Source organism: Lipotes vexillifer, unplaced genomic scaffold (assembly GCF_000442215.2).
Source record: "Lipotes vexillifer unplaced genomic scaffold, Lipotes_vexillifer_v1.1 scaffold1149, whole genome shotgun sequence".
Lineage (NCBI taxonomy): Eukaryota > Metazoa > Chordata > Mammalia > Artiodactyla > Lipotidae > Lipotes > Lipotes vexillifer.
In genome coordinates, this window is record NW_006796238.1 from 229,678 (window position 1) to 254,652 (window position 24,975).

Here is a 24,975-nt window from a genome sequence, read left to right on the forward strand (position 1 = left end):
AAAAAAAAAAAAAAAAAAAAAAAAGAATATAATGGCTATTTAGTGACTGGCTTTTTTTTTCCCCCCAACAGAACAAAGTTTGGAAACCAGGGGAAGTTAAAGTGAAACGAATCTCTCTTCTGTCTTATTCCTTACTGAGCTTATGTATCAAGTTATTTAGATATTTTAGGCAACAATTCTTCCAATATAGTTAGATCCACTGTGCTACACTGAGGTCATTCTCTGAGGAGTCACACATCTGTATAAATAATAGTTGGCCTTTTCTTTGCCAGTCTTATTGCAAGGGTAATTGGGATTCATTTTTTTCCAAAGACAGCTGCATTGTCCCTTCATAACTTCCTTTGCTTTAAGGTGTGAGTCATGGCCCAGAGTATTATGTGATACAGGTCTGTAACCTGCTATGAATTTACTGGTGAAAATGAATGACTGTTCCCACATCTGAGCTGTCTCACTCTTTAGTAGTGTCTTGGACATTTCTGTTTATGAGTGTGAGTGAGTGGAATCTTTCAGTTGACTGAAGGTTTCTTTACCAGGAGTTTGGCCTTGTATGTGTTAAGGATTTTATAATTCAAACTCAAGTCATTTCACTTTTAATCAATTAACAAAACTAGATTGCAAATCCTGTTTAGTTGAATGGGCATTTAAATCACTTTAAGGGCTTCCTTTATCCGTTCCCTATACCCCTAAAAAAAGTTACTGTGCTTATGCTAAGAATCTCCTTAGTTTCTCACAAGCAAATAGATTTTACCACAGTTCTCCTGTGATCTTCCGTTACTGTTGTTATCAGTATGACACCTAGTTAAGAGTATGATGTAGCTAAATTTTTACTTTAAAAAACTGAAGGCATTCTAGGATCCAAGAGCCAACTCAGTTTAATTTATTATTAAGATGTGATTGATGAAAATTAACATTTTTGATTGTTAGACTTTCTGAAAAAAGTGGACTGTTTCTACTGTTGTTAGTAGAATATATTGGTAGTTAGATATATAAAAATGTTTAACCTGTAAAAACTCAATAAAAATGTTGAGTTTATATTCAGAGACCCAATTATCTGTTTTTTAAACTGTGGATTGAAACTTGTTAAAAATAGACAGATTTCTGTTTATTCTGGTTCATTTTGGTTTATTCCAATCACTGAACAAATATTGATCACGTGCCTTCTATGTACCAAGTCTTCTAGGTGAAGATCCCTACCCCTGTGGTCCTACATTCTACTAACAGGATATAGCAGTAAGGGACAAACATGATAAATGATATAGTATGTCAGAATATGATAAATGCTATGGGAAATAGAAAAAAGTAGAACAGAGTAAGTGGGATAGAGAGTGCTAGGGTCAGGGTGGGGTGGAGGGGGACAGGTTACAATATGAAATAGATTGGTCATGGTAAGGCCTATTGAGAGGGTAACATTTGAACAAAAGACAACATTGATGAGGGAGTCAGCCACATGGTATCCAGGGAAGGAGTGTTCAAGAAGAAGAAAACCAGAGCAAATGCCCTAAGATAGCCGTAGCCCTGGTATGCTTGAGGAATTCAAAGAAGCTAGAGTGGCTGGAGCAGAGTGATTCTGAGGGGAATGTAGTAAGAAATGATCAAATCAAGTGGAGCTATGTAGACCACTGGTGAGATGGGGAACCATGGGAAGGATTTGAGCTGGAAAGGTGACATGATCCAGCTTTTGTTTTAAAGCATCACTTTGGCTGCTGTGTTGAGAATAGACTACCCAGGGCAATCAGTGTTGGCAATAGACTTGGAGGGGAGAGTGGGAAAACATTTGCAGTAATTCTAGCAAGAGACAGAGGTTGGGGAAGTAGTTGGTATGCTGAGAAGTGGTCAGATTCTGGGTGTGTTTTAAAGGTAGAGAAAACGGTATTTCCTGAAATATTTGATGTGCGGTTTGGAAGAAAGGGAGATTTTTGGTCTGATCAAATGGAAGTGTGGAATTGCCTTCAAATAAGATGGGGAACCCTGTAGATGGAACAGATTGGATGGGGAAGATTGGGAGTTTGGTTTTGTATGTTTGGTTTGAGTTTTGACTTCCTAATAGAAATATAGAGTAAGCAATTGGGTATATGCATGAGTCTTGAATTCAAGTGAGTGTTCTAAGCTAACACTTATATAACATTATATGCATATAGTAAATTATTTTATAGTAAGTATAAAATATGTAACATATTTACTCTTTAAATTTTCTACTCCTGAAATAGTGAAAATTACTGATTGAATTTCTTTTTTACTAGAAGCTCAGTTTCCTGATTTAAATATTTTTAAATTAGCAGGTCACTTAAATTGTTTTAAGTATTGAATGCCAGGTTGATTAATAAGTTTACAAAGTGCTATTTATAAAGCCTATAAAATAAAAATGATCATTTGCTGATAAACACATGCCAAAAATATACAATTTTTGAAATGAAAAGATCATTGAAGACTATTTTGTACAAATGCTTAATCTTCTTTCATTACATAACTTAATAAGAAATGGGTTTTTTTGTGAGTCAATCCTAATCAAATTCAGAAAATGGGATGAAAATGAGGGGTTCTTGAATGTAGACTTTTGGGGCTTAATATACTATAAGTAGCTCAAATCTTGCAGGTTTTTTTTTTTTTTTGTCTATTTCAAGAGAGATTTGATATTATTACCTAGGAAATTGAATTGATCACTTGTTTCTTGGATATTATATTTTATGTGACATGTATCTATCTAATGAATAAGTAATGACCTTAAAATTAGTGCTACTATGAAGAAAATGGTTGTTATGTCCATCCATTGACATAACAGTGAATTTACTGTTCACTGTTCAATATTTTATTGAATATTGTTCAATATTTTATTGAAAAAGGCTGTTTCATTTGTTTCACTCTGTTTAGAAAAGGAAGACCAGTGTTTCATGCCTGAAGCTTGGAATGTGGACCAGGGAGTAATTACCAAGCTCAAGGAACAATACAAAAAGGAGAGAAAGGGGAAAAAGGGGGTGAAGAGTAAGTGGAAAACATTGTATCTGTAAATCATAAATCTTACCTCTTTCATATCCCCCAATTTTTTTCTCCAGTGTTTTCCTGAAACTACTTCTACTCTTTTTCTTTTCTGCTCCTGACCTCTTTCCTTTTCACTTGTTCTCAGGGGTTGAAATTAAATGGTTAGCTGTTTGATTATGAACTTTAAAAAAAAAAAGGCTGTGTGTATAATTATGGAATTATAATATATTCCAGTAATAAATCCAGAGTGTCATGAGTATGTGGAACTATGTTTTCAAACATATTGATCATTTGATTTTTAAAATTAGATGTGCTTAATTACAGTAATGATTTTTCACTGTTGACAATTTTAAATCTCGTCGAGTGTGACTGACCCTCTGGCAAGCCACCAAAATTATTACTTATAATTTTAAGTCTTGGAGACAGAAAGAAAGTTAATTTCTACCCCTGAATATTCTATGTGTTCATAACACACAGTTCATTTGCTCTCATCACTATATTCTATACAGGGCACAGAGTCAGATACACAACTTTTTTTAAGTATTTATTTTTCTAATTTAAATTTTTGGCCAATTTCATTTGTAATATTACCAATTAGGTTTTTTTTTTTTCAACAAAATGAGTGCCACATCAAAAATGGAAGTTAAAATGAAATTTCTAGCCCTATGAATCATATCTATATAACTTATTCAAATTATTAATAAAGTTTAACAATAGATCTAGTTAAGTATTTAAAATAGAAATACAAAAGCTTTCAAACATCCCTGAAAACCATCTTAAACACCTTTTTAGGAGAGCAGGGCTGAACTATCTATCTCCTTGTGTTACCACTGTTATTGACAGTATGGATATGGGTCTCCCTTTTATGGCAATAGGAATTTCATCCTTTGGGATATTAAAGTAGTGTAAAGTAGGATTAAAATCCAACTTGAGTGAGGCATGTGTTTAAAATTGCAGAAGGCTGGAAGGATATGCCTTTTCTTTTTCTCTTTTTATAGTGATGCTAGGGATTATCAAAGACCAGTCATTCTTTTACAATCTAGTAGTTACTGATAAATACGTAAATCGTTATTTAAAATATCTTAGAATTTACAAGTATTTAGCTTTAATGGATAAAAAGTCAGTGGCCATTATTGACGTTAGTACTGTACCAACCATTATGTAACTGAGAGAGAATGACATTTGATGCCTTCTCAATGTAAATTAAATCCCAGTGAGGAAGGTTTAATATTAAAACATAAGAACGTTTTATACTTTTTATTAAAAAATAAATGTAAATTGATACAGCCACTATGGAGAACAGTATGGAGGTTCCTTAAAAAACTAAAAATAGAACTACCATACAACCCAGCAATCCCACTACTGGGCATATACCCTGAGAAAACCATAATTCGAAATGAGTCATGTACCACAATGTTCATTGCAGCTCCATGTATATTAGCCAGGACATGGAAGCAACCTAAGTGTCCATCGACAGATGAATGGATAAAGAAGATATGACACATATATACAATGGAATATTACTCAGCCATAAAAATGAATGAAATTGAGTTATTTGTAGTGAGGTGGGTGGACCTAGAGTCTGTCATACAGAGTGAAGTAAGTCAGAAAGAGAAAAACAAATACCGTATGCTAACACATATATATGGAATCGAAAAAAAAAAAAGGTCATGAAGAACCTAGGGGCAAGACGGGAATAAGATGCAGACCTACTAGAGGATGGACTTGAGGACACGGGGAGGGGGAAGGGTAAGCTAGGACAAAGTGAGAGAGTGGTAGTGTATATATGGACATATATACACTACCAAATGTAAAATAGATAGCTAGTGGAAAGCAGTCACATAGCACAGGGAGATCAGCTCGGTGCTTTGTGACCAGCTAGAAGGGAGGGTGGGAGGGAGGGAGATGCAAGAGGGGAGAGATATGGGGACATATGCATATGTATAACTGATTCACTTTGTTATAAAGCAGAAACTAACACACCATTGTAAAGCAATTATACTCCAATAAAAATGTTATTAAAAAAAAGGACAAAATAAGCATTCTCAGAAGAACAAAAAAAATACTGATAAAAATTTAATCTTAAACAATAGTGAGACATGGTTTGTTATGGCTTTTCAGAGCCATGATAAAAGTAGTTAAACTGAAATTTTAAGGAATATTTGTCTGTCATACACAAGAAACAAGGAGAATATTTTAATTGTCAGATTGACTTAAAGCTGATATATTTAAGCCATTATGCTACAATAATGAATGTCTTAAAATGTAAAAGATCTTTGAGTTGGAAAAGTATCCAGGACTTATGTAGAATCCATCTACTATTATATTTATTATTAGGTTCTTGTCAAATATCAAGGCATCACTGTAGTTGGAATTTAGCATTTAAGGTCTAAAACTGCACCATTTGACTGGAACAGTATTCCTGCTAATAGAAGCTATTGGGTTTCCTGGACCTGGGGATTTTGATCACTATTCAGGCATATGGCACGTAGCTTTTTAGTATGATGAAGAAAAATGATTCTTTAGGAGGAGAAATTTTAATGTCTTTCACTGAAGAGAGAGGGACTGTAGACTGATGTTCAGCACATTTTGTTTATCATCATCAGTTGAGGTTATCTTGATAAAATGATAGTCTGGGAACGAGTGAAGACAAGATGAAAATAGAACAGGAAGACTTAAAATGAAAATAGAACTGAAGGAAAGCTTTGAATTGATATATGGAGCATTAATTTATAAACCACCATGGGTATTTTTAAAATTGAACTGTTACTCATTGGAAGAAGTTGAGTCTTTTTAGTATGGTCTAGTAGAAATATTTCCAGTCAAATTGTGTTCTTCAATCATACTATCTTAGAATATATTTCTAGGTAGTAGTTAAAATTGCTTAAAAATAGTTGTATTATTTGCTGGTATAGGAAAAAAACCATAATGGACTATGGGTAAGATTTTCCCATTCTTAATTAAACTTATAACAGGAAAAACTACTGAAGATCTGTTTCAGCCTCTATCCTATATAAAACAATCAAAACAGGGATGTGGGAGAATGCAGCATCAAAGTACAGGTAAGTAATTGGCAGGGCGTGATACTTCACCTTGCATACCATAGCTTCAGGATGTAAGGCAATGAATGCAACTTAATATAAACAAACAAAAAAGAATGTGATTGTTTAATTCAATGTATGCAGTAGCTTCACAGTCTGTGGTATCTGTCTGCGTTTAGAGCAGTATACAAGGATTATAGAATAATGATTTTTAATGGTCCAAATTGAACATGAGCATTTTTTCATGCAAGTAGTGATGTTATTCCATTAGCTTAATCTAAAAAATATATGTAAAACACAATTTTTTTCAAGAAATAATAAACTTTTAAAATAATTTGAAAACTTAGAAAATAATTACTTTTTAATATAATATAGTAGGGTAGTTTTAAAGGTGAATGTTGGCAGATGTAAGGTTTATGACTCCATTTTGATGCAGTTGGATAATTCTATTTCCTCTTTTTTGTTCTCTCCCTCCCTTTTTGGGGGCTAGGGCCCAATAGGTCAAAACTGCAAGATATGCTTGCTAATTTGAGAGATGTTGATGAACTTCCCTCATTGCAGCCATCTGTGGGTTCACCTTCCAGACCCAGCAGCTCCAGGCTTCCTGAACATGAAATAAATAGGGCAGATGAAGGCAAGTATTTTAGACACTAGAGCACAAAAAGCACTTGGATGTACTTATGTAAATTATTAGAAAGGGCTCTCTAAGAGAAGAATTTTATTCTACAGATGTTTGAACTACGTAGTACTCCCCATATGTAGGCTTTCTTGTATTCAAGGGGGTTTGATTCCAACTGTAATCTCTAAGATTTGAAAAAGGATGCATAAACTTAAAAATCAACTCTAAATTATAGTTTAGAACATCCCCTAGCTCCACAGAAGCCATATATTTGGTGTGTACACAGGTAGTTCTCATTATACCATTCCAACAATGAGAAAATTACTTTAAATTATTATTACTATAAATAGTAAATGTTTACTTTGAGACTCACATAAGTATTTTTAAATATTTAAGCAAATGGGCTTCCCTGGTGGCGCAGTGGTTGAGAGTCCGCCTGCCGATGCAGGGGACGCGGGTTCGTGCCCCGGTCCGGGAGGATCCCACGTGCCGTGGAGCGGATGGGCCCGTGAGCCATGGCAGCTGAGCCTGCGCGTCCGCTCCGCAACGGGAGGGGCCACAGCAGTGAGGGGCCCGCGTACCGCAAAAAAAAAAAAAAAACATAAAATATTTAAGCAATTTATCATTCACAAATGAAAAAGGGAAAAAAGACACCTGAAGGTCTAGTCACATTTTGTACTTTCTGTTTTTCCTTGTTCTCTTTCAGTCCTTGTCTATGTGCATATACTTTTTGCAGAGTTATAGTCACCATGTAGAATAATTGAATTTTATTTATTTATATGAAATCATAAAAATAATCTTCATAATCGTAACTTTAAGATTATTCTATTTTAGACTTTATTCTTAACCATTCCCCCCTTTTTAAATATATATATATGTGTGTGTGTGTGTGTATGTGTGTGTGTATATATATATATGTGTGTGTATATATATATATAATTTACTTATTTATTTTTGGCTGCATTGGGTCTTCGTTGCTGTGCACAGGCTTTCTCTAGTTCTGGCGAGTGGGGGCTACTCTTCACTGTGGTGTGCAGGCTTCTCATTGCAGTGGCTTCTCTTGTTGTGGAGCACGGGCTCTAGGCACACGGGCTCAGCAGTTGCAGCCCGTGGGCTCATCATTTGTGGCTCACGGGCTCCAGAGCGCAGGCTCGGTAGTTGTGGCGCACGGGCTTAGTTGCTCCACGGCATGTGGGATCCTACCGGACCAGGGCTCAAACCCATGTCCCATGCATTAGCAAGTGGATTCTTAACCACTGCGGCCACCAGGGAAGTCCGTCCCTTTTGGATATTTAGGTTGTTCCCAGTTTTTTACAGTACAGTCTTATGGTATATAAATACAGTTTTCTGTCTTTTAAGTTCTGATATGTCTATTTATAAATGTATATGTGTAAATTGATTTTAAAATATATATATTTACATTAGCTGAAAGTCCAGAATGACATAAAAGTAATATTAATGATTAATGAATATATTTCAAATTTTATTTTTTAAAATTTCGTTGAATTTAAGTATTGTAATTATTTGCAGTGGATATGCCTCTTCACATTATTATTTAATGAACAAAACAACCTGGGAAAAAGCCACAGAAAAATCATATGTTTTATTCTTTCTTGGCTTTAAATTCAGCTATGTTTTAGAGAGACATAAACTGACGGGACCTTGATGAATAGAGTTTCATGTTCGGAATACTTTTTCAGTGAACTGTTTGACCATTACATGGTTAGTTATTTGTTAGAGTTAATTACAGTATACTGGGAATTCATTTTCCATACGTTAAATAATGAAAAACCACGTTACGCCTTTATATTCTAGGTGAACAATTTATTTGATGTAGACATGTGTCTTTTGAATTAAGATGTGAAGTCATAGGCCTCAATAGATATGTTTGCTGTTCACTAGGATATTCATTCAGTTGACACTTATAGATGTGAGAATTTTAATCAATTTCATTTATTCTAAGGTCAGGTCTAGATAAGAAGAAAAGTTAGTTTTTCTCTTATTCTAATAACTCCAAAAGAGTTTTATCAGAGATTTCATCTTGCAGAATTCTAATAATAGAGGCAGAATATGTACTAAATGACACATGTACAAAAAAGGATGATATAAAGCAAAGGAAGTGCCCTTGATAGGAAAAATAAATGTTAAGAATCTTAGAACTGAAGCATTGAATATCTAACTTACGATCTGTAAGATTGGTCCTAAGTCTTCCCCCTCAGTGCAGGATTTTCAGAAATAGAAAAGGCACTTAAGAAATATGTTGTAGATTTCATTGCCTGTGACTGATGCTTCTTGGTCTCCAGTCCAGTTTCAGAAAAAGTTTCCATAGCTTGTGTGTGCTGTATAAGTTTATTACTTTATTTTTATCATAATGATTCAGAAGGCAGTGCCACACTTAAGAGGCATAGTTAAATTATTTTGTAAAAGCTGATTAGAGCCAGTAATGTTTAGTTACCAGATAGAAATGTGACCTATATTTGAAAGTTCTAAGATCTCTTAGAGATCAATTGATGACAGTTATGCCCATTGGTGCTCTCTCTCTTTGGGCCTCAGGTCTGCTGGCTTAGCCACTGGTGTGTGTAGAAGCAGTTGTTGCCTTCCTTTGTTTTCAGGTTTTACTTGGCCATTCCTAGAACATTAGTTAAATTTGCCCACACAATGTGTATGGCCAAATCCCATAAATCTTAGTTTCTTTTTTGGGGGGAAGAGCCATTTTTATTTTGCACCTGAACAAAGTTATCTGGCAATATTAGACATGAAAGCGAAATAAACAAAAAAATCACCTGGCTGAAGACCTAGCCTCATAGTCTCACATGAATCATTTGGTTGAAATTTTGGCATAAAAATTGCTGTTCTAAATTAAATAATTCCCACTCTTTATTAGTAAATGTTTAGAGTTGTTTGAACCTGTCATAGGATATATGGTATGTTTGGGTAAAACCCATTTTTATTATTGCAGCTTTATCGCATGGTGATTTGAAAATGTCGTATTAATTTATACTCTACTTTGTTCTTATAAGGATTTTGAGTAGAGTTCCTGCCACTACTATTTTTAAAAGCACGTAACTGTTCTTTCATTTCTTCAACAAGTATTTATGATTGAATCTAAAATTATATGATTGAATGTAAAACTGAAAAATACCTTGTAAATCTATTTTCTGCATATACTGATTAATAAAATTGTTTCTTTCAAAAAAAAAGTTACTTTACTTCTTTAGCAGCCAGAGTTTAAACTACTAAATTCATCTAATCAACTCATAAATGTTTGTCATCAGTAAAGTAACCACCTCTAGAAAACTATTTAGAGAACTACCTCTGATGGCTTGTCAGAGTAATTTGCATTTATAAAAAGTGTTCAAATGGACACTTTTAAAAAACTTGTTTGAATTAAATCTTTTTAAATGAAATATAACATACCTACAGTAAACTGCTGAAGTCCTGAGGGTGCAGCTCAGTGAATGATCTCAAAGGGAAATCAACCATGTCACCACTGCCTAGGTAAAGAAGCAGAACATTACCCGGACCTAGAAGTCCTGATGGTGCTTCCTTCAAACACTACCCCTTCCCTCTTCTCCAGAGGTAATCCTGAGTTCTAACAACACATACTAGTTTTGCCTTACATAGGCACATTTTACAATTACGACCATTTTCATTTGAAATTTTCCATATTACTTCAGGTTATAGAATTAACCAATTTTACTTTGAATGCAGCCAGCAGTATTCAGAATCACTTGTTGTACATGTTTTAATAATTGATAGAAATCAATTGGGTAATTAGCATGAAATATCAAATGAGGAAAACCTACTTTTTTATACATTTATACATTTTTCTCTGTAGTGAAAAAGAAAGGACAATGGATTTGTTTCATGTTGTACTTTTCTTAGATGATAACAAAGTTAAGCAATTCTTCAGGATTTTCTGCTCACAGAATTTTATTGTGTTTAAAAGCCTTTAAAAATAATCAAATGTAGACATGCCCTTATGAGACTAATGGTTGACTATTTACATGTTTCTTTTGTCTTCCCCCTTCAGTGGAAGCATTGACGTTTCCTCCTTCTTCTGGGAAGTCATTCATCATGGGAGCAGATGAAGCCCTTGAAAGTGAACTGGGACTTGGAGAATTGGCAGGCCTTACAGTGGCCAATGAAGCAGACTCATTAACTTATGATGTGAGTAGTAGTTTTAGTTTTGTTGTTTTTATTTATTTTTTAAAAATAAAAAGTTAATTTTATAGAAAAAGTGACGATGGTAAGACTTCTTCACAAGTGTAGAATTTGGTTCAGTTTTAATCACAAACTTTGAAAATATGAATATATTATAAAAATAAACAATAATACATTTCACATCATGCAGTGACTAAAATTATGGGCTTTACCTAAATTCATAAATTAGTATAGCTTATTCATTGGTTTTAGATAAGGGAAAGAATTCCCTTTTCTATCACCAAATTTGCATTTTGTTTTAGGGCACCAGTGATTAGTTGAAATTCATGCCTGCCTGAAGGCAGCATTTGTCTTGCTTCTTTAATGCATCATCAGTATCCTGCTGAGAAGTAGTTTCAGCTGTTGTTAGGCAAGGGTGTGTACAGGATGCTTTCCAGATGTTAAGGCTGACCTATCAGTGATTTGGACCAAAATTGGAATCTTTACACCTTTATGCATGCATGCATTTACTTAATCTCAAATACAGTTGTTTTATAATTGTTCATCATAATCAATTATCAGAAAAACAGTTGCTTATTTCATAAAGTAGTCACAGCCTATCTTAGCTCTTCACTAAAATCCTCTCACTTTGATATTCATTATCTTTGTTGGGGAATACAATGTAGCTCCTGCCACATGGAGGATGTAGGATGGATCCCTAAGTGAACCTTGGAAGTACTCAGAAGAGGAACCCTCGCCACTCACTCCTTCCTGCAAATCAAATACTCTCTCCCTCTATGCTAAGTCCTTTAGTAAGTCTTTTGGGTTTTACCTCCAAAAACAACTGAAATCCATATAGTACGTCTTTTTACCTCCCCTCCTGGTCCATTTTTTCTTCACCTGGAACTACTACAATAACCTAATCTAAACAGCCCCTTGCACTACATTCTCCACATATGTGATACAGATTTTGAAAAAAAAAGAGATATTTCTGTTTTCATTGTTTTTATATCCTTATATTTTACATGTCTTTTACAAACACTATTTAGTTGGCTTTTATTTTGTAACCTTTGACAACCTTTTTTAATTAGAAAACATTTAGTCCATTTCTTTTTAAAATAGTTAAGGATATAATCCTTAATTTGGATTTCATCCTGCCATCTATTTGTGCCACCTGTGCTGTGTTTGTTTTTCTCCTATTTTTGCCTGAGTTGGGGTTGATTATTTTTTATTATTCACCCCTCCCCATTATTTGGAGTTTATGCACTCTTTCATTACTTTTTAAATTAGAGATTACCACACACATCCTTATCAAAATTTTACATGCAAAGATCTTTAGAACACTTTATTTTAAAAACTCTCACCCTGCATATATGTCACTCTTGTTATATATTTTATTTCTGTATACATTTATGTCCTACAAGCTTCTGTTTTGTATACTCAATAGTCAGTTAGAATTACCCATTGAAATTATCTATTTTGCTTTTTCCCATTCTCCACTGCATATCTGACTGTCCATCTCGGATCACTTTTCTTTTACTCTAAGAACACAATATTTCTCTTTAGTGAAGATCTGCTGGTGCCCAGTTCTCTTAGTTTCTGATTTTCTTAAATTGTCTTTGTCTTTTTTTGCCTGAGTAGGTTAACTATTATCTCTGATTTTGAATTTCACTTGGCAAAAATTTTTTTAGTGCTTTAAATATATTGTTTCATTTTATTTTGTTGTTGTTTTCTGCTAAAGTCAACTGTCATTTCTATTTTTGGTTATTCAGTGGTAATCTGATTTTTTTCCATAACTGGTATTTCTCTATGCCTTGATTGTCAGCTAAGGTTTAATTTTCTTTTTATTTAACCTCCTTGAAATTCTTAGAGCTTCTTGGCTTAATATGTTTCCATCAGTTTTGTAAAGTTCTCAGCCATTTCTCTTCAGATACTGCTTTTACACCTCCCTCTCTCCCTCTCTCCCACTCTCCCTCCCTCCCTCCCTCCCTCCCTCTCTCCCTCTCTCCCCCCTCCCCCTCCTCCCCTCCTTCTAGAACTCTAGTTATATTGTTATATCCCCTTTTTATATTCTCTCTCTCCGATCCCCTTCTGTATTTTCCATTTTTTGTTTTTCCGTACTTCAGTCTAGATTTTTTAAATGACTCATCTTCTGGTTAGCTAATTGTCTCTTCAGTTATGTGTAATCTGCAATTGAACTCATCTATTGAAGTCTTATATTTTTTGCTTCTAGAACTACTTTTTTTAAATGGTTTACAGATTTCTTCCAAAATTTTCAATCTTCTATCTTCTTGAACATAGTAAGCATGATTATTTTAAAGTTTGAATCAGAGACTCAGTAGTTCTGTCACTATTATGTGTTGTTTCTGCTTGTTTTCATTTATGCTGTGTTATCTCATATGGGTACATTATTTTTTAGTATGCCCAAATAACTGTATTTGAAAAATTGTCTGTAGAAATAACTTCAGGCCTAAGTTTATCTTCCCCCAGAGAGTATATTTTAATTTTCTTCTCTCAGATGTCTGCAGCCACTAGAAATCTGGATCACCTGACTTCATTTTCAATTTTTGAGATGATCTAAAGCTGATCTATGGTCTTTGTAAGGGCTGGTGTTCTTTCAGTTCACTCTTATGTGTAGGATACAGGCCCTTGAAATTAAAACCTAAAGCAAGGTGGTCTGCTAAGCCCTACTGTCTTGGCAGACCCTGGACACCAGTTTATATCCCCCTGTGTTGCAAAGCTGTCAGAAGCACCACTCAGCCTCTCAACCACCTCCTCTGCAATCAGTAAACACCCTCTGGGGAAAACAGCTCCAGAGATCAGGCTCACTTCCTGAGGCCTCTGTCTTCCCCTGGATCCTGGGTTTTTTCCCCACTCTTTTGTTGGATCTGCATTTTTTATTTTTAGCTCTGCTTTTCTGCCTGTCCTCAGTACACAGTTGGTCCTAATGATCTAGTCCATCATGGCCAGAAGCAGAACTTCCCATTAGATGCTTTTGTTCCCTCTGCACTAACTCCACAAAGAATTTGTCTAATACATGATAGAACTCAGTTCTCTCTCTAGAGAAAGCTCATTCCTTTTTCATAGCTCTTAATTGTTAGAAAACTTAGTGTCTGTTTCTAAAAGTAGTTCCTAGTTTTACTAAGCATATTAGCAGTCTATTGCTATGTAACAACTTGCACCATGCTTAACAGCTTAAAACAATACATTTATATCTCATAGTTTCTGTGGGTCAGCAGTCTGGGGGCAGCTTAGATGTGTAGTTCTGATTGTTCATGTAGCTGTACTCAAGATGTTGGCAAGGGCTGCAGTCTTACACACACCTGACTTGGGAAAAATCTACTTCTAAGCTCACTCACGTAGTTGTTAGAAGGCCTTGGTTTCTTGCTGGCTATTGGCTGGAGACTAGTTCCTCACCACATAAGCCTCTCTGTGGGCTCCTCAGCAGAGCAGCTGGCTTCTCCCAGTGTGAGTGCACCTGAAAAGGTAGAGAGCAGGAACACTCAGGATGGAAGGTTTTATAACCTAATTTTGGAAGTAATTTGTTCCAGCTTCTACTGTATGCTGTCAGTCATACAGAGCAGCCCTATAATGTGGAAGGCGACTACCCAAAGGTAAAAATAAGTGGGCTAATCGGGAACTATGTTAGTGGCTGCCTACCACATTAAGATGCTCGGAAGGAATCTAAGTGCTCTTACATATGAAAACCTTTTAGCTCTTTAATAAGAGTGGGCAGGAGTCAGTTCAGTTGCCCAGTTGTCTTCTTCACCTCCCCCCGCAACCCCACTTGCCCCAAAGATAACCAGCCCCACTTAGAGTAGTTCATTGCATAGTGTGTTTTGTCTTCACTTATTGCCCCAGTTGTGACATGTCCTGTCCAGATTTTTCTGCAGATTTCTAAACTTCTGGGCTCTGAAGTATAGTTTATATTAATACATAGCCTCTGAAGCCAGACTGATTGATTTTGAATCCTGACTCCTCCATTTACTAGACGGCAAGTCACTTAACTTCTCTATGTTAATTCCTACTTCATAGAGTTGCTGTGAGGATTAACTGAGTTAATGCATGTTAAGCCTTTTGGAATAATGTACAAAATAATGAATAAGGCTCAAAATAGCAGCTATTGTTAGTATCATTGATGATTTTTGTCATTGTAAGTATGGTTAACATTTCTCTAGTGTGTTACCAATACTTGCCCCACTCTTGCTTAAACCTAGCATGATTGTTAGCCTTGGAGTGTGAAGAGTTCATACATGGTGCTTGTGTAAAGTCAAATACTAACCTCTTTGGCTTTCCTATTACTTGGAATGAAAAAACAGTGCATTTTTTTCAGTTGTTGAGATGGAGATTCTGTGGAGAAAAGGAACATAATAATGTATTTATTTTACCAATGGAATCTTTTTTTGTAACATCTGATTGTCTCTTCCAGTTTTAACATTTTATGTTTCTGGTTTATAAACTTTGTCACCAATTTGAAGAAAATTTAGCTCTTGTCAGAAAGCATTGAAAATTTCAAAAGTATCATATTCTGTAATATTAACAGGTTTAAAGATAACTTAGTTTTTCAACTCTTACCCAAAATTAGTTTCTATTCTATAATTTAGGTTGAAATTACTTGTCTTTTTAAAAAATCATCTTAGTGGAGATCTGTTTTATGTTATTAAGTTATTTGATCCTCTTTCTGTATTGAATTATGTTGCCTGTTTTCTTATTATAGCGTTCATATTTCTTCAGAGAAAACCATTGTTAACATATTGCTAATTTTGCCTATTGATTTGGTTATTTATGTTAAAAAATTATATTGTTTTGAAAGTTGCAAAATGTGATGGTTTGATGACAAATCAGTAAGAATTAATGTTGAAATATAGTTTTTTTCCTATCCTGAACTAAATGTATTGGTATTTTTCTTTTGTTTCTTTAATAGATAGCAAACAATAAAGATGCATTGAGGAAGACATGGAACCCTAAGTTTACGTTAAGAAGTCACTTTGATGGCATTAGAGCCCTTGCTTTCCACCCCATTGAACCTGTTTTGATAACAGCATCAGAGGATCACACGTTAAAAATGTGGAATTTGCAGAAAACAGCCCCAGCCAAAAAGTGAGAATATTCTCCTTTAACTGTATTTAAATATTTTAATTAATAGTTTTTCAGAAGAAAAATGCTTACTTTATTATTTGCTGTTAAGTTCCCCAAATATCTCTTCTAATTCTTTCTTCTTTACCATGTCACATAATTTAGGGTGTTTTTCCCTTCATACTCACAAGCTAATTTAGGTTGGAAAACTGACCCTTAGGGAGAAATGGTATTATCTGATGGTTTGTGAATGCTGATTGTAATCTTTATACAGTGTTTTAAATAACTATCACATTTGGGGAGCACTGAAGGTTTCTGCTGGTGTTGTAAACAGGTATGTGCATGTTTAAAATCATCAAACCCACACCCCAAGATTGTCCTGTTGTTTACTAGGTTTTGATTTATGGAGTGGGAGGGAGGGAAGGCTGATGGGGGATGGGGGGACAGGGAGAGGTGAGAGACCTCTCTTTGGTCTTTTCTTTTGACCTTGACCAAAATGTCTAGACTGAAAGACACTGTTGTTGCTCTCACTTAACCGCTAATACTTGCCTTGGCCTCTTGGTTCCTCTCTAAGCATGGGCAGACATGAGTTGGTATAAATCCCTTTTATCAGTCACCAGTGGTAGTCCTGATCCCACTTGGTGGGGTCCTTATTGGAACACCTCTCTTTTCTTCCTTGGGTCACATGGTCCAGAACCCAGCATCTGCCAGCAAGGGCCCTTCTACAGTGTTGGACACCTCTTTTATTAAAGAGTAGAAATGAACATCAAATGGAGGAGATTATGGAAGTTTTACTACTGGTAGAGAATATCTATTGCCCAGTTTAAAAGAGATCAATGACACTCCTGCTGTGAGTCATACATAAACTAGATAAAATACTTGATTCATCAGATAGCTCAACCAGATCTTGCTTAAAACCAAGTGAATCCTCATGTAGATTAGGTGTCTTCAGCAGAGAAGAAGTATTTCTTGGTTATAAATTGTGCCTTTTGTCTTTCAAGTTCTTTAGTCACAGGGGACATCATTACTGGACCAGAGAATGTGAATGTCTCATCATATATTGACTAAAATTTAGAAAAATATTGAAATAAATTCTTTGCTGGTGATAGCTTAGTAACAACATCTTCACATTGCAAGTAACAGTAGCCTGTTTACCTTTGAACTTAAAACTTTGGTAATGAGGAGAGATATCATATGCCTTTAAAAAAAACTGCAGTGCAATCCAATTTTAAATCGAGTTTCCATTATCAGTCATGGCCAGTATTAGGCCCTGTAGAGTACCCATATACTCAGTGTTCTGAGTAATGAATAATCTGATGATTTGGACAGTTTCTGCAGGTATTAAGGACAGGCATGTTAACCTTTATGCAAATGCAAGGAAATTAAAATACTTTTGATTGAAATTCTACTATGTGTATGGTTCTGTCCTAGGCTCTTTTACCATGTAGAATCACATTTAATCCTGTGAATATTTGGTGTTATCCCTATTTTTCTGTTTTATTTTAAACATAGAGGAATCTGGAATTCCAAAAGATTAAATAATTTGCTTAAAGTTAGCCAGTTAGTGACAGAATTGGAAATTGAATCCGGAAGTTTATCTCTTCAAAGCCCATGTTTTATCCCCTGAGTGAGGCTCTCTCTTCCTTTAGTCAAATAGATTAGGACAATGCTAAAAGCACTGTAACAAGGTATTGTTACTAAACAAGAATTTTGTTTCTTGAAGTCACAAATATATGTGATCCGTGTTAAGTAAGCTTTCTTGTGTACTGGGGTTGAGAATGGTATATTATCATAGTGTTGGTATTTCTAGGAGCAATTTTATGACATACATTGTCATACTGTTTACTACTGAAAACTTAAAGTGGTAAAAGTCCTCCTCTCTCTGATTTAGGAGCACTTCTCTTGATGTGGAGCCTATCTATACATTCAGAGCTCATAAGTAAGTATGTGCTTTTTCTTTGTGTTAAATCAACATCATTGTAAATCAGCCTAATTAGCATATTTTCTTTTCTTTCGCGTATGTATTTGTGTTATGTATTTTTTTGTATTTAGTAGTGTTTTTTGTAAATGTAAAAGAAACTGGCAGATAATATAATGCTAGAGACAAGTTTATCACTACCAAATTGGGATCCTTGCTGAAATTAGATTTTATTTGCATGATGTGTAGATGATGTATATATCTCTCTTAAAATGAAGTTGAGGCAATTAAGTTTAACCATGAGAAATCCTGATCTTTTTTCCTTAAAAATATCTGAGACTTTTTTTTGTTGTGATCACATGTTGCACGCTTTTCCTGTTTCCATTTAAGTTTAAGGAATGTACCTGTTCACTTGATTTAGCACAGAGGTTGGCATACTTTTTATAAATAGAGGGCCAATTAGTAAATGTTTGTAGGCTTTGCTGGCTGCATATTTAATGTTGTACATTCTTGATTTTAGTTTGGTTTTGTATTACAACCCTTTAAAAAATGTAAAAACCATAAATGCTTGAGGACTGTACGAAAGCAGTCCTCTGGTTGGATTTGGTCCATAGGCCACAGTTTACCAACCACTGGTTTAGCAGAGGAAGAAAAATGAATAATGCTTTGATAGTTTTTTATTTGTTATCCAAAGCAGAAAAAAAGAAAGCCTTTTGAATAATTAAGCATTCTTGTTTTTAACAAGTCCTATTATCAGATAGATTTTTGAGAATAGAAATTGATTTTCCTTCCCAGAGGTCCAGTGCTTTGTGTGGTGATGAGCAGCAATGGTGAGCAGTGCTATAGTGGCGGGACTGACGGACTGATCCAGGGCTGGAACACCACCAACCCCAACATCGATCCCTATGACTCTTACGGTATGTGATTCCCCAAAAATATGAAAGAATATTTTCTTTTTATGCATTTTACATAGCATATATAAGGATAAAATGAGATGTTTTTGAAAATAAATTGGTAAAAGGGAACCATGTATTTATTTTGTTAAAAAGGACTCCTGTATTTGGGAATCAATTTGCTATACATAATGCTAAAAGAAAAGAGAAAATAACGTATTTTTCCCAAGAAAACAGTTCCCACCCCAAGAAGTCTTACTGATTGGAAATGCTGTCTTGATTGACAAATGTTTTTCTTCATTGTAGGCATCTGTACAGTACTTAATACATTATTACTAATCTGTAATCATATTTTGTCACTATTCTTGACAAATAACTTTGAAGGAAAATGAATGATGGCATCATCTTCTTGATCAGTTATTGGAGGGTATAGAGGCTAATGATTTTTAAAGTGTATGGCACCAAAATATTTAAAAGGCTTTAAAAAGTTAAGAAGTGCCCTTTAGATTTGGGAACAGCACCATGAAACAAAAAACTGTATTATAATCTGTCACTAGATATTATCATAAATTCCCTTGCAAAAACTGTTTAGGAACTATTTTGGTTTCCTCTTAAAATTCTCCTTAAATTCTAGAATGGTATGAAATGTCAAATATGTCATAAAACCATATTTTATTTTTGTTATCATTTAATTAATTTTACTAATAAACCTAAGTAAAGATAAGAAATTCAGTAACTAAAAGTTTCTTCTAACATTTATTTAATAAGCATTTAACATATATTTTGTGAAGGTTAACACCCCCTCTCCCTCCACAATTCTCTTACAGATTTATCTGTTTCATGCTTTTCCTTCCTTACTTTATCCCTGTACCAGATATCGGTTGACCTCATTCTGTCCCAAGCCAGCCCTTCCCCTTTGCTCTTGACCTCATTCTCTTGTTTCCTTTGAGACTTCACTCTAATATCAGTCTTCTTCTCTGTTTCTGGCTGACTCTTTCTCTTTTGTTCTCTCTTGCCCTCATCTGAAGCTTTACCCTCTTTGTTCTCTTTCCATCCCCTCAGCATGTAAGTAAATTCAAGTGTCTCCCATCCTGGGCAAGGAGAAGACTTTTCTGACTCCATTTCCCTCTCTGGCTTTTGTTTAGTCTCTCTTTCCTTCATTTCTTTCATTCCTGTGTCTCTTTGGCGATATTGTCTAGGAATCACAATTACTAGTTACTAATTCCATGTCCTTTCCCTGTGCATGATTCCTTTGCATTCTGTCTTCTGGCTGTTCCACTTAAATATAACAAGATATCAGTATCTACCTAATTTGGCTGATCCAAGGAGTATTTTACAGTCCTTATTTTACTGGATATACTGGCTATCTGAAACTGTGGACCACTCCATCCTTTTTGAAATCTGCTCGCTCTTGGCTTTTTTGACAGCTAACTCTATGACAGTTTCTATTCCCTGTCCATCATAAACTCCTTTATTTTCCTCACCTGAAATATTAACATTTATCAAGGCCAGACCCTAATTCATTCTTTGCATTGCACACATCGTCTTTGGTAGATTGAATCCACTTTGTGGTTTTATATGCTATTGACTCATAAATCTCTTCTTTAGGATTCAGACTACCTACAGAACATCTCAAAGTGGCTGTCTCATTGTACATAAATCCCTACAAGCACTGTTTCTTCTTCCATATATATATGTTTTGGGAGGGCAGGGGTGGCATCGCGTGGCTTGCGGGATCTTAGTTCCCCGACCAGGGATCGAAGTGAGAACGCCAAGTCCAAGTCCTAACCACTGGACTGCCAGGGAATTCCCTTTCCATGTATTCTTTATCAGTTGTTGACACTACCAGAATTATCCAAACTAGAAACCTAAGAGTTATCCTTGATTCCTTGTACCGTTTTACTATCTATACCTTGTTAATTACCTCCCCCTGAATATTTCTTGAATTTACTCCTGCTCTGCCCCTTTTATCACTGTCCTCGTCTGGGTCTTCACCTTCACTCTCCCAGTCTTCTGAAACAGTCCCCTTGCCTTCATCTTGATTCTTTCCAATCTGTCTTCTACACTATAATCAAAGTTACCTTATTAAATACTTACTTCACCCTGCTTCTCCTGGGAAACCCTTCAGTGGTTCCCTATTGCTTTTAGGATAATTTCTTTAATACGTCATAGAAATCCCACCATAAACTAGCCACTCTCATCTCTTCCGCTTCTTGCCTCAAATTTCACAGTCCAGTAATACTGACTTTCTTATAAATTTCCTCACATAGCATGCTATTTTTCCTTCTGTGATTTTGTAGGAGCTGCTTTCATTCATCCCAGTCACTCTCCATGGTAACTGGTATCTGTCACTATTATTGTACTTACCACATTGTCTTTTGAAGACAAGGATGGTACTGTGTCTTAATCATCTGCATGGCCCCTGCATCTAGCATAGTGCCTAATACATAGTTTATCTTCAATAAATATTTTATGGTATGACTTAAGAGAGGATATAGGTCAGATAACACCATTGACATTTTAAATCTAACATCTGTGAGCCATCTTGAAAGTACCACTTCATAGACTCATTGTGAGGGTTAACAAGTAAAATTTCCAAGTTGGCTTTTATCAGGAAACAGTGCTAAGCAAACGCCCTCCCCAGCCTTCTCCTTGCCCCTCCCCCACATGCACATCATTCATGTGTCACATCTTGCTGTTTGGGCATCTGGGGATTCCTGTAGGTCTCAGTTCATGTCCATTAAGGATGACAGAGGCCTGTTGCTCCCAAGAACGACTGCCATTCATAGCACAAATGGCCTAAAGAGTGTATCCAAAGTGCTGAAGGACATCAGAGGAGGGAAAGGGTCTCCGTTCACTTCCTCAGGGAATGTGAGTTGTGGTTTCTCTCAAAGTAGATTAAATTCAAATGGTTTATGTTAACATGCCTTTTAAAAAAATCAAGACAAATGGAAAGAAGAAAGGGAGGGAGAAGGAAATATGTAATTTTTTTAAGGAGAAGTATATGTACTTTAAAATTTTAATTTCAAACCCTACATTTGCATGTTTCCAAGCCTGTTTTTGCCACATTTCAGAAGAAAACTAGAAACTAGGAGGTGTATTTTATACTTTTTGTTTTGTATATTTTACTTTCCTTTGGAATCTAAGTACCTTTATGATTTGTGCTTTTTTCCCTGCATTCTTTCTGTTCTTATAGATCCTTCTGTTTTAAGAGGCCCTCTCCTAGGCCACACCGATGCAGTCTGGGGTTTGGCTTACAGTGCAGCGCACCAGCGTTTGTTGTCCTGTTCAGCAGATGGCACTCTCCGTTTATGGAATACAACCGAGGCTGCTCCAGCCCTGAGTGTATTTAATGATAATCAAGGTACATACTTTTTTCCCCTTATTTTACTCAGTGTTTTATAAAATTATTATAAAAAGAAACAAATAAATAAATGATTCTACAAACTCTTACTGTTTAAATTTAATTTGAAGGTTGTTTTTAAGCAGTAAAAATATATTTGCTTGAATTTCCAACTTAGTACGTATAAGTTTAAAAAGCATACTGTTTGGTGAAATAGCATGCCTTTTTTGAATTTTTAAAAATTGAGATATGATTTCTATACAGTATAAAACAGATATTAAGGGTACATTTTCATGAGTTTGACAAATACATAAAACTCTTGCACCTATCAAGATAGAACATTTCCTTCACTGCCCTAAAGTTTCTTTGTGTTCTTCCCAGTCATCCACCTTGCCCATTCCTAACCAGCGGTACCCACTGTTGTGATTTCTTTCATTATAAATTAGTTTTGTCTATTCTAAAACTTCACATAAATGAAATCATACAATGTGCACTCTTTTTGTGTCTGACGTTTACTCTCACTGTAGTGTTCCTGTGATTCATCCATGTGGTAATAAGCATTAATAATTTATTTTTATTGTTTAGTAGTAAGTATTTCCTTAAACCACAGTGTTTATCATTTACCTCTTCATGAACATTTGGGTTGTTTCCATTTTTTCCTATTATGAACAAAGCTGCTGTGAATTTTTTTTTTTTTTAAATCACAGGCAGGTAAAGACCTGGAAATAGAATTTCTGGGCTTTAGAGTTAGAATTGTGTGTTCTAACTTTATGTGAAATTGCCAGACTTTCTTTGAAAGTAGTTGTTCCATGTTACGCCACTGACTGCAACGTGTGAGAATTCCAGTTGCTCTACATCCTTAATTACAAACATTTGGTGTTGAGGATGTATTTAATTTTAGCCATTTTGGTGGGTGTGTAGCAGTATTTCATTGTGATTTTAATTTGTATTTCCTTGGTGGCTAATTATTCTGAGCACCTTTTTTGTGTGTTCATTGGCCATTAATGTACCTTCTGGAAGATACACATTTTTGAACTGTCAGCTTACTTAGATTTTGAACCAGATTTTAAAAATCAGATTATATTCACATATACATAGAATTATATATATATATATATATATATATATTTTTTTTTTTTCGGTATGCGGGCCTCTTGTGGCCTCTCCCATTGCGGAGCACAGGCTCCGGACGTGCAGGCTCAGCGGCCATGGCTCACGGGCCCAGCCGCTCCGCGGCATGTGGGATCCTCCCGGACTGGGGCATGAACCCGTGTCCCCTGCATCGGCAGGCGGACTCTCAACCACTGCGCCACCAGGGAAGCCCAGGATTATATTTTTTTATGTTTATAAATAAGTTCCAAGGTTTACCCTATTCTAGATGATAAATAAAAATACCTTCTTTATTCTTGAGCTGCCATAACTTGTGCCTAGGTTTTGATGAGTTGCCTGCATTTGATATTTGCATAACTCTACCAATAAATAACAATTTGAGGTTTTACTTCTTAAATTCCATACTTTTAGAGAGTTAGAATTCCTATTAAGAGATAGGCTTTTAAAATGAAGAATTCCTGTGATGCCCCTCTAAACCCCAGGTTGATTTGAGGTGGAAGCAGAAAAACTTGTAGTCCATATGTTTTCCATTTATTTCTAAATAAAGGCTTAGATTCAATGAATACAGTAGCTGTGAGTGACTGGTAGAAGATGTGGTAAACAAGTAAGGATGATAAAATAGACTAGGACTAAGAGTAATGAAAGAAACAATCTGCACTGAATGACTATGAGCTAATTCTTATTCTAATGTTGAGCCTTATTTACTTCTTATACCACCGTTTGTTTTGCTATATTCTAAGCACATTGTAAAGCAGACCCTCTAACTGCCGTTCTCTTCGAATGTGTTCTGACTCTTAGAATTGGGAATCCCTGCCTCTGTGGATCTAGTGAGCAGTGACCCGAGCCATATGGTAGCATCATTCAGCAAAGGATACACAAGCATCTTTAACATGGAAACACAACAACGCATTCTCACTTTAGAATCCAACCTAAATTCAAGTATGTATACCAATTTTAAGTAGTCTGTGTTTGGATCAATTTTTTAAACGTTATCAGAATTATAACTACTAGAGTCAACTATGAAAAACACTTGTCATTATAAAGTGTTCTGCCTCAAAATCATATAACACAATTAGAAGGATATAATGATTTACAGTTGATTTTAAGTCTTTAGGTTAAGTTTATTCACATGTATAACTGTACTGTTTGAAGTAGCATTTGAGCTATTCTAAAGGACGTCAAGTTTAATTTTATACCAAATGCTTAGTTTTCAATTCTATTTGAAGACAATAATATTTATTCTGAATAGAGGCATATCTTGGAGTTTTTCAAGGGTTCAGTTTCAGACCTTCGAAATAAAGCAAATATTGCAACAGAGTGAGTCACATGAAGTTTTTGCTTTCCCAGTGCATATAAGAGTTATGTTTACACTATACTACAGACTGTTAAGTGTGTACATATCTTAATTTAAAAGTACTTTATTGCTGAAAAATGCTAACCACCATCTGAGCCTTCAGTGAGTCATAATCTTTTTGCTGGGGGAGGGTCTCGCCATGATGTTGATGGCTGCGGACTGATCAGCGGGTGGTTGCTGAAGGTTGGGTGACTGTGGTAATTTCTTAAAATAAGACAGCAGTGAAGTTTGCCGTATTGACTGACTCTTCCTTTCACGAACAACTTCTTTGTAGCATGCGTTGATGTTTGATAGCATTCTACCCACAGTAGAACTTCTCTTGAAATGGGAATCAATCCTCTCAAACCCTGCCTCTGTTTGATCAACAGGATTTTTGTAATTATGTAATCCTTTGTTGTCATTTCAACAGTCTTCACAGCAGCCTCACCAGGAGTAGATTCTATCTCAAGAAACCACTTTCTTTGCTCATTCATAAGAAGCAACTCCTCATCCATTCAAGTTT

At 35.3% G+C, this 24,975-nt stretch overlaps 1 protein-coding gene across 2 annotated transcripts in view; it reads left to right on the forward strand.

Annotated features, from left to right (window-relative positions):
• Positions 1 to 24,975, forward strand: part of STRN (striatin) — a 107,860-nt gene that overhangs the window by 72,696 nt on the left and 10,189 nt on the right. For both annotated transcript variants that reach the window (XM_007468386.1, XM_007468387.1), the window contains 8 exons: positions 2,869 to 2,979; positions 6,508 to 6,651; positions 10,670 to 10,806; positions 15,704 to 15,879; positions 17,747 to 17,794; positions 18,569 to 18,690; positions 21,863 to 22,030; positions 23,918 to 24,058. In XM_007468386.1, the coding sequence (XP_007468448.1) occupies positions 2,869 to 2,979; positions 6,508 to 6,651; positions 10,670 to 10,806; positions 15,704 to 15,879; positions 17,747 to 17,794; positions 18,569 to 18,690; positions 21,863 to 22,030; positions 23,918 to 24,058 (1,047 nt within the window). The remainder of the gene's footprint in view (positions 1 to 2,868; positions 2,980 to 6,507; positions 6,652 to 10,669; positions 10,807 to 15,703; positions 15,880 to 17,746; positions 17,795 to 18,568; positions 18,691 to 21,862; positions 22,031 to 23,917; positions 24,059 to 24,975) is intronic.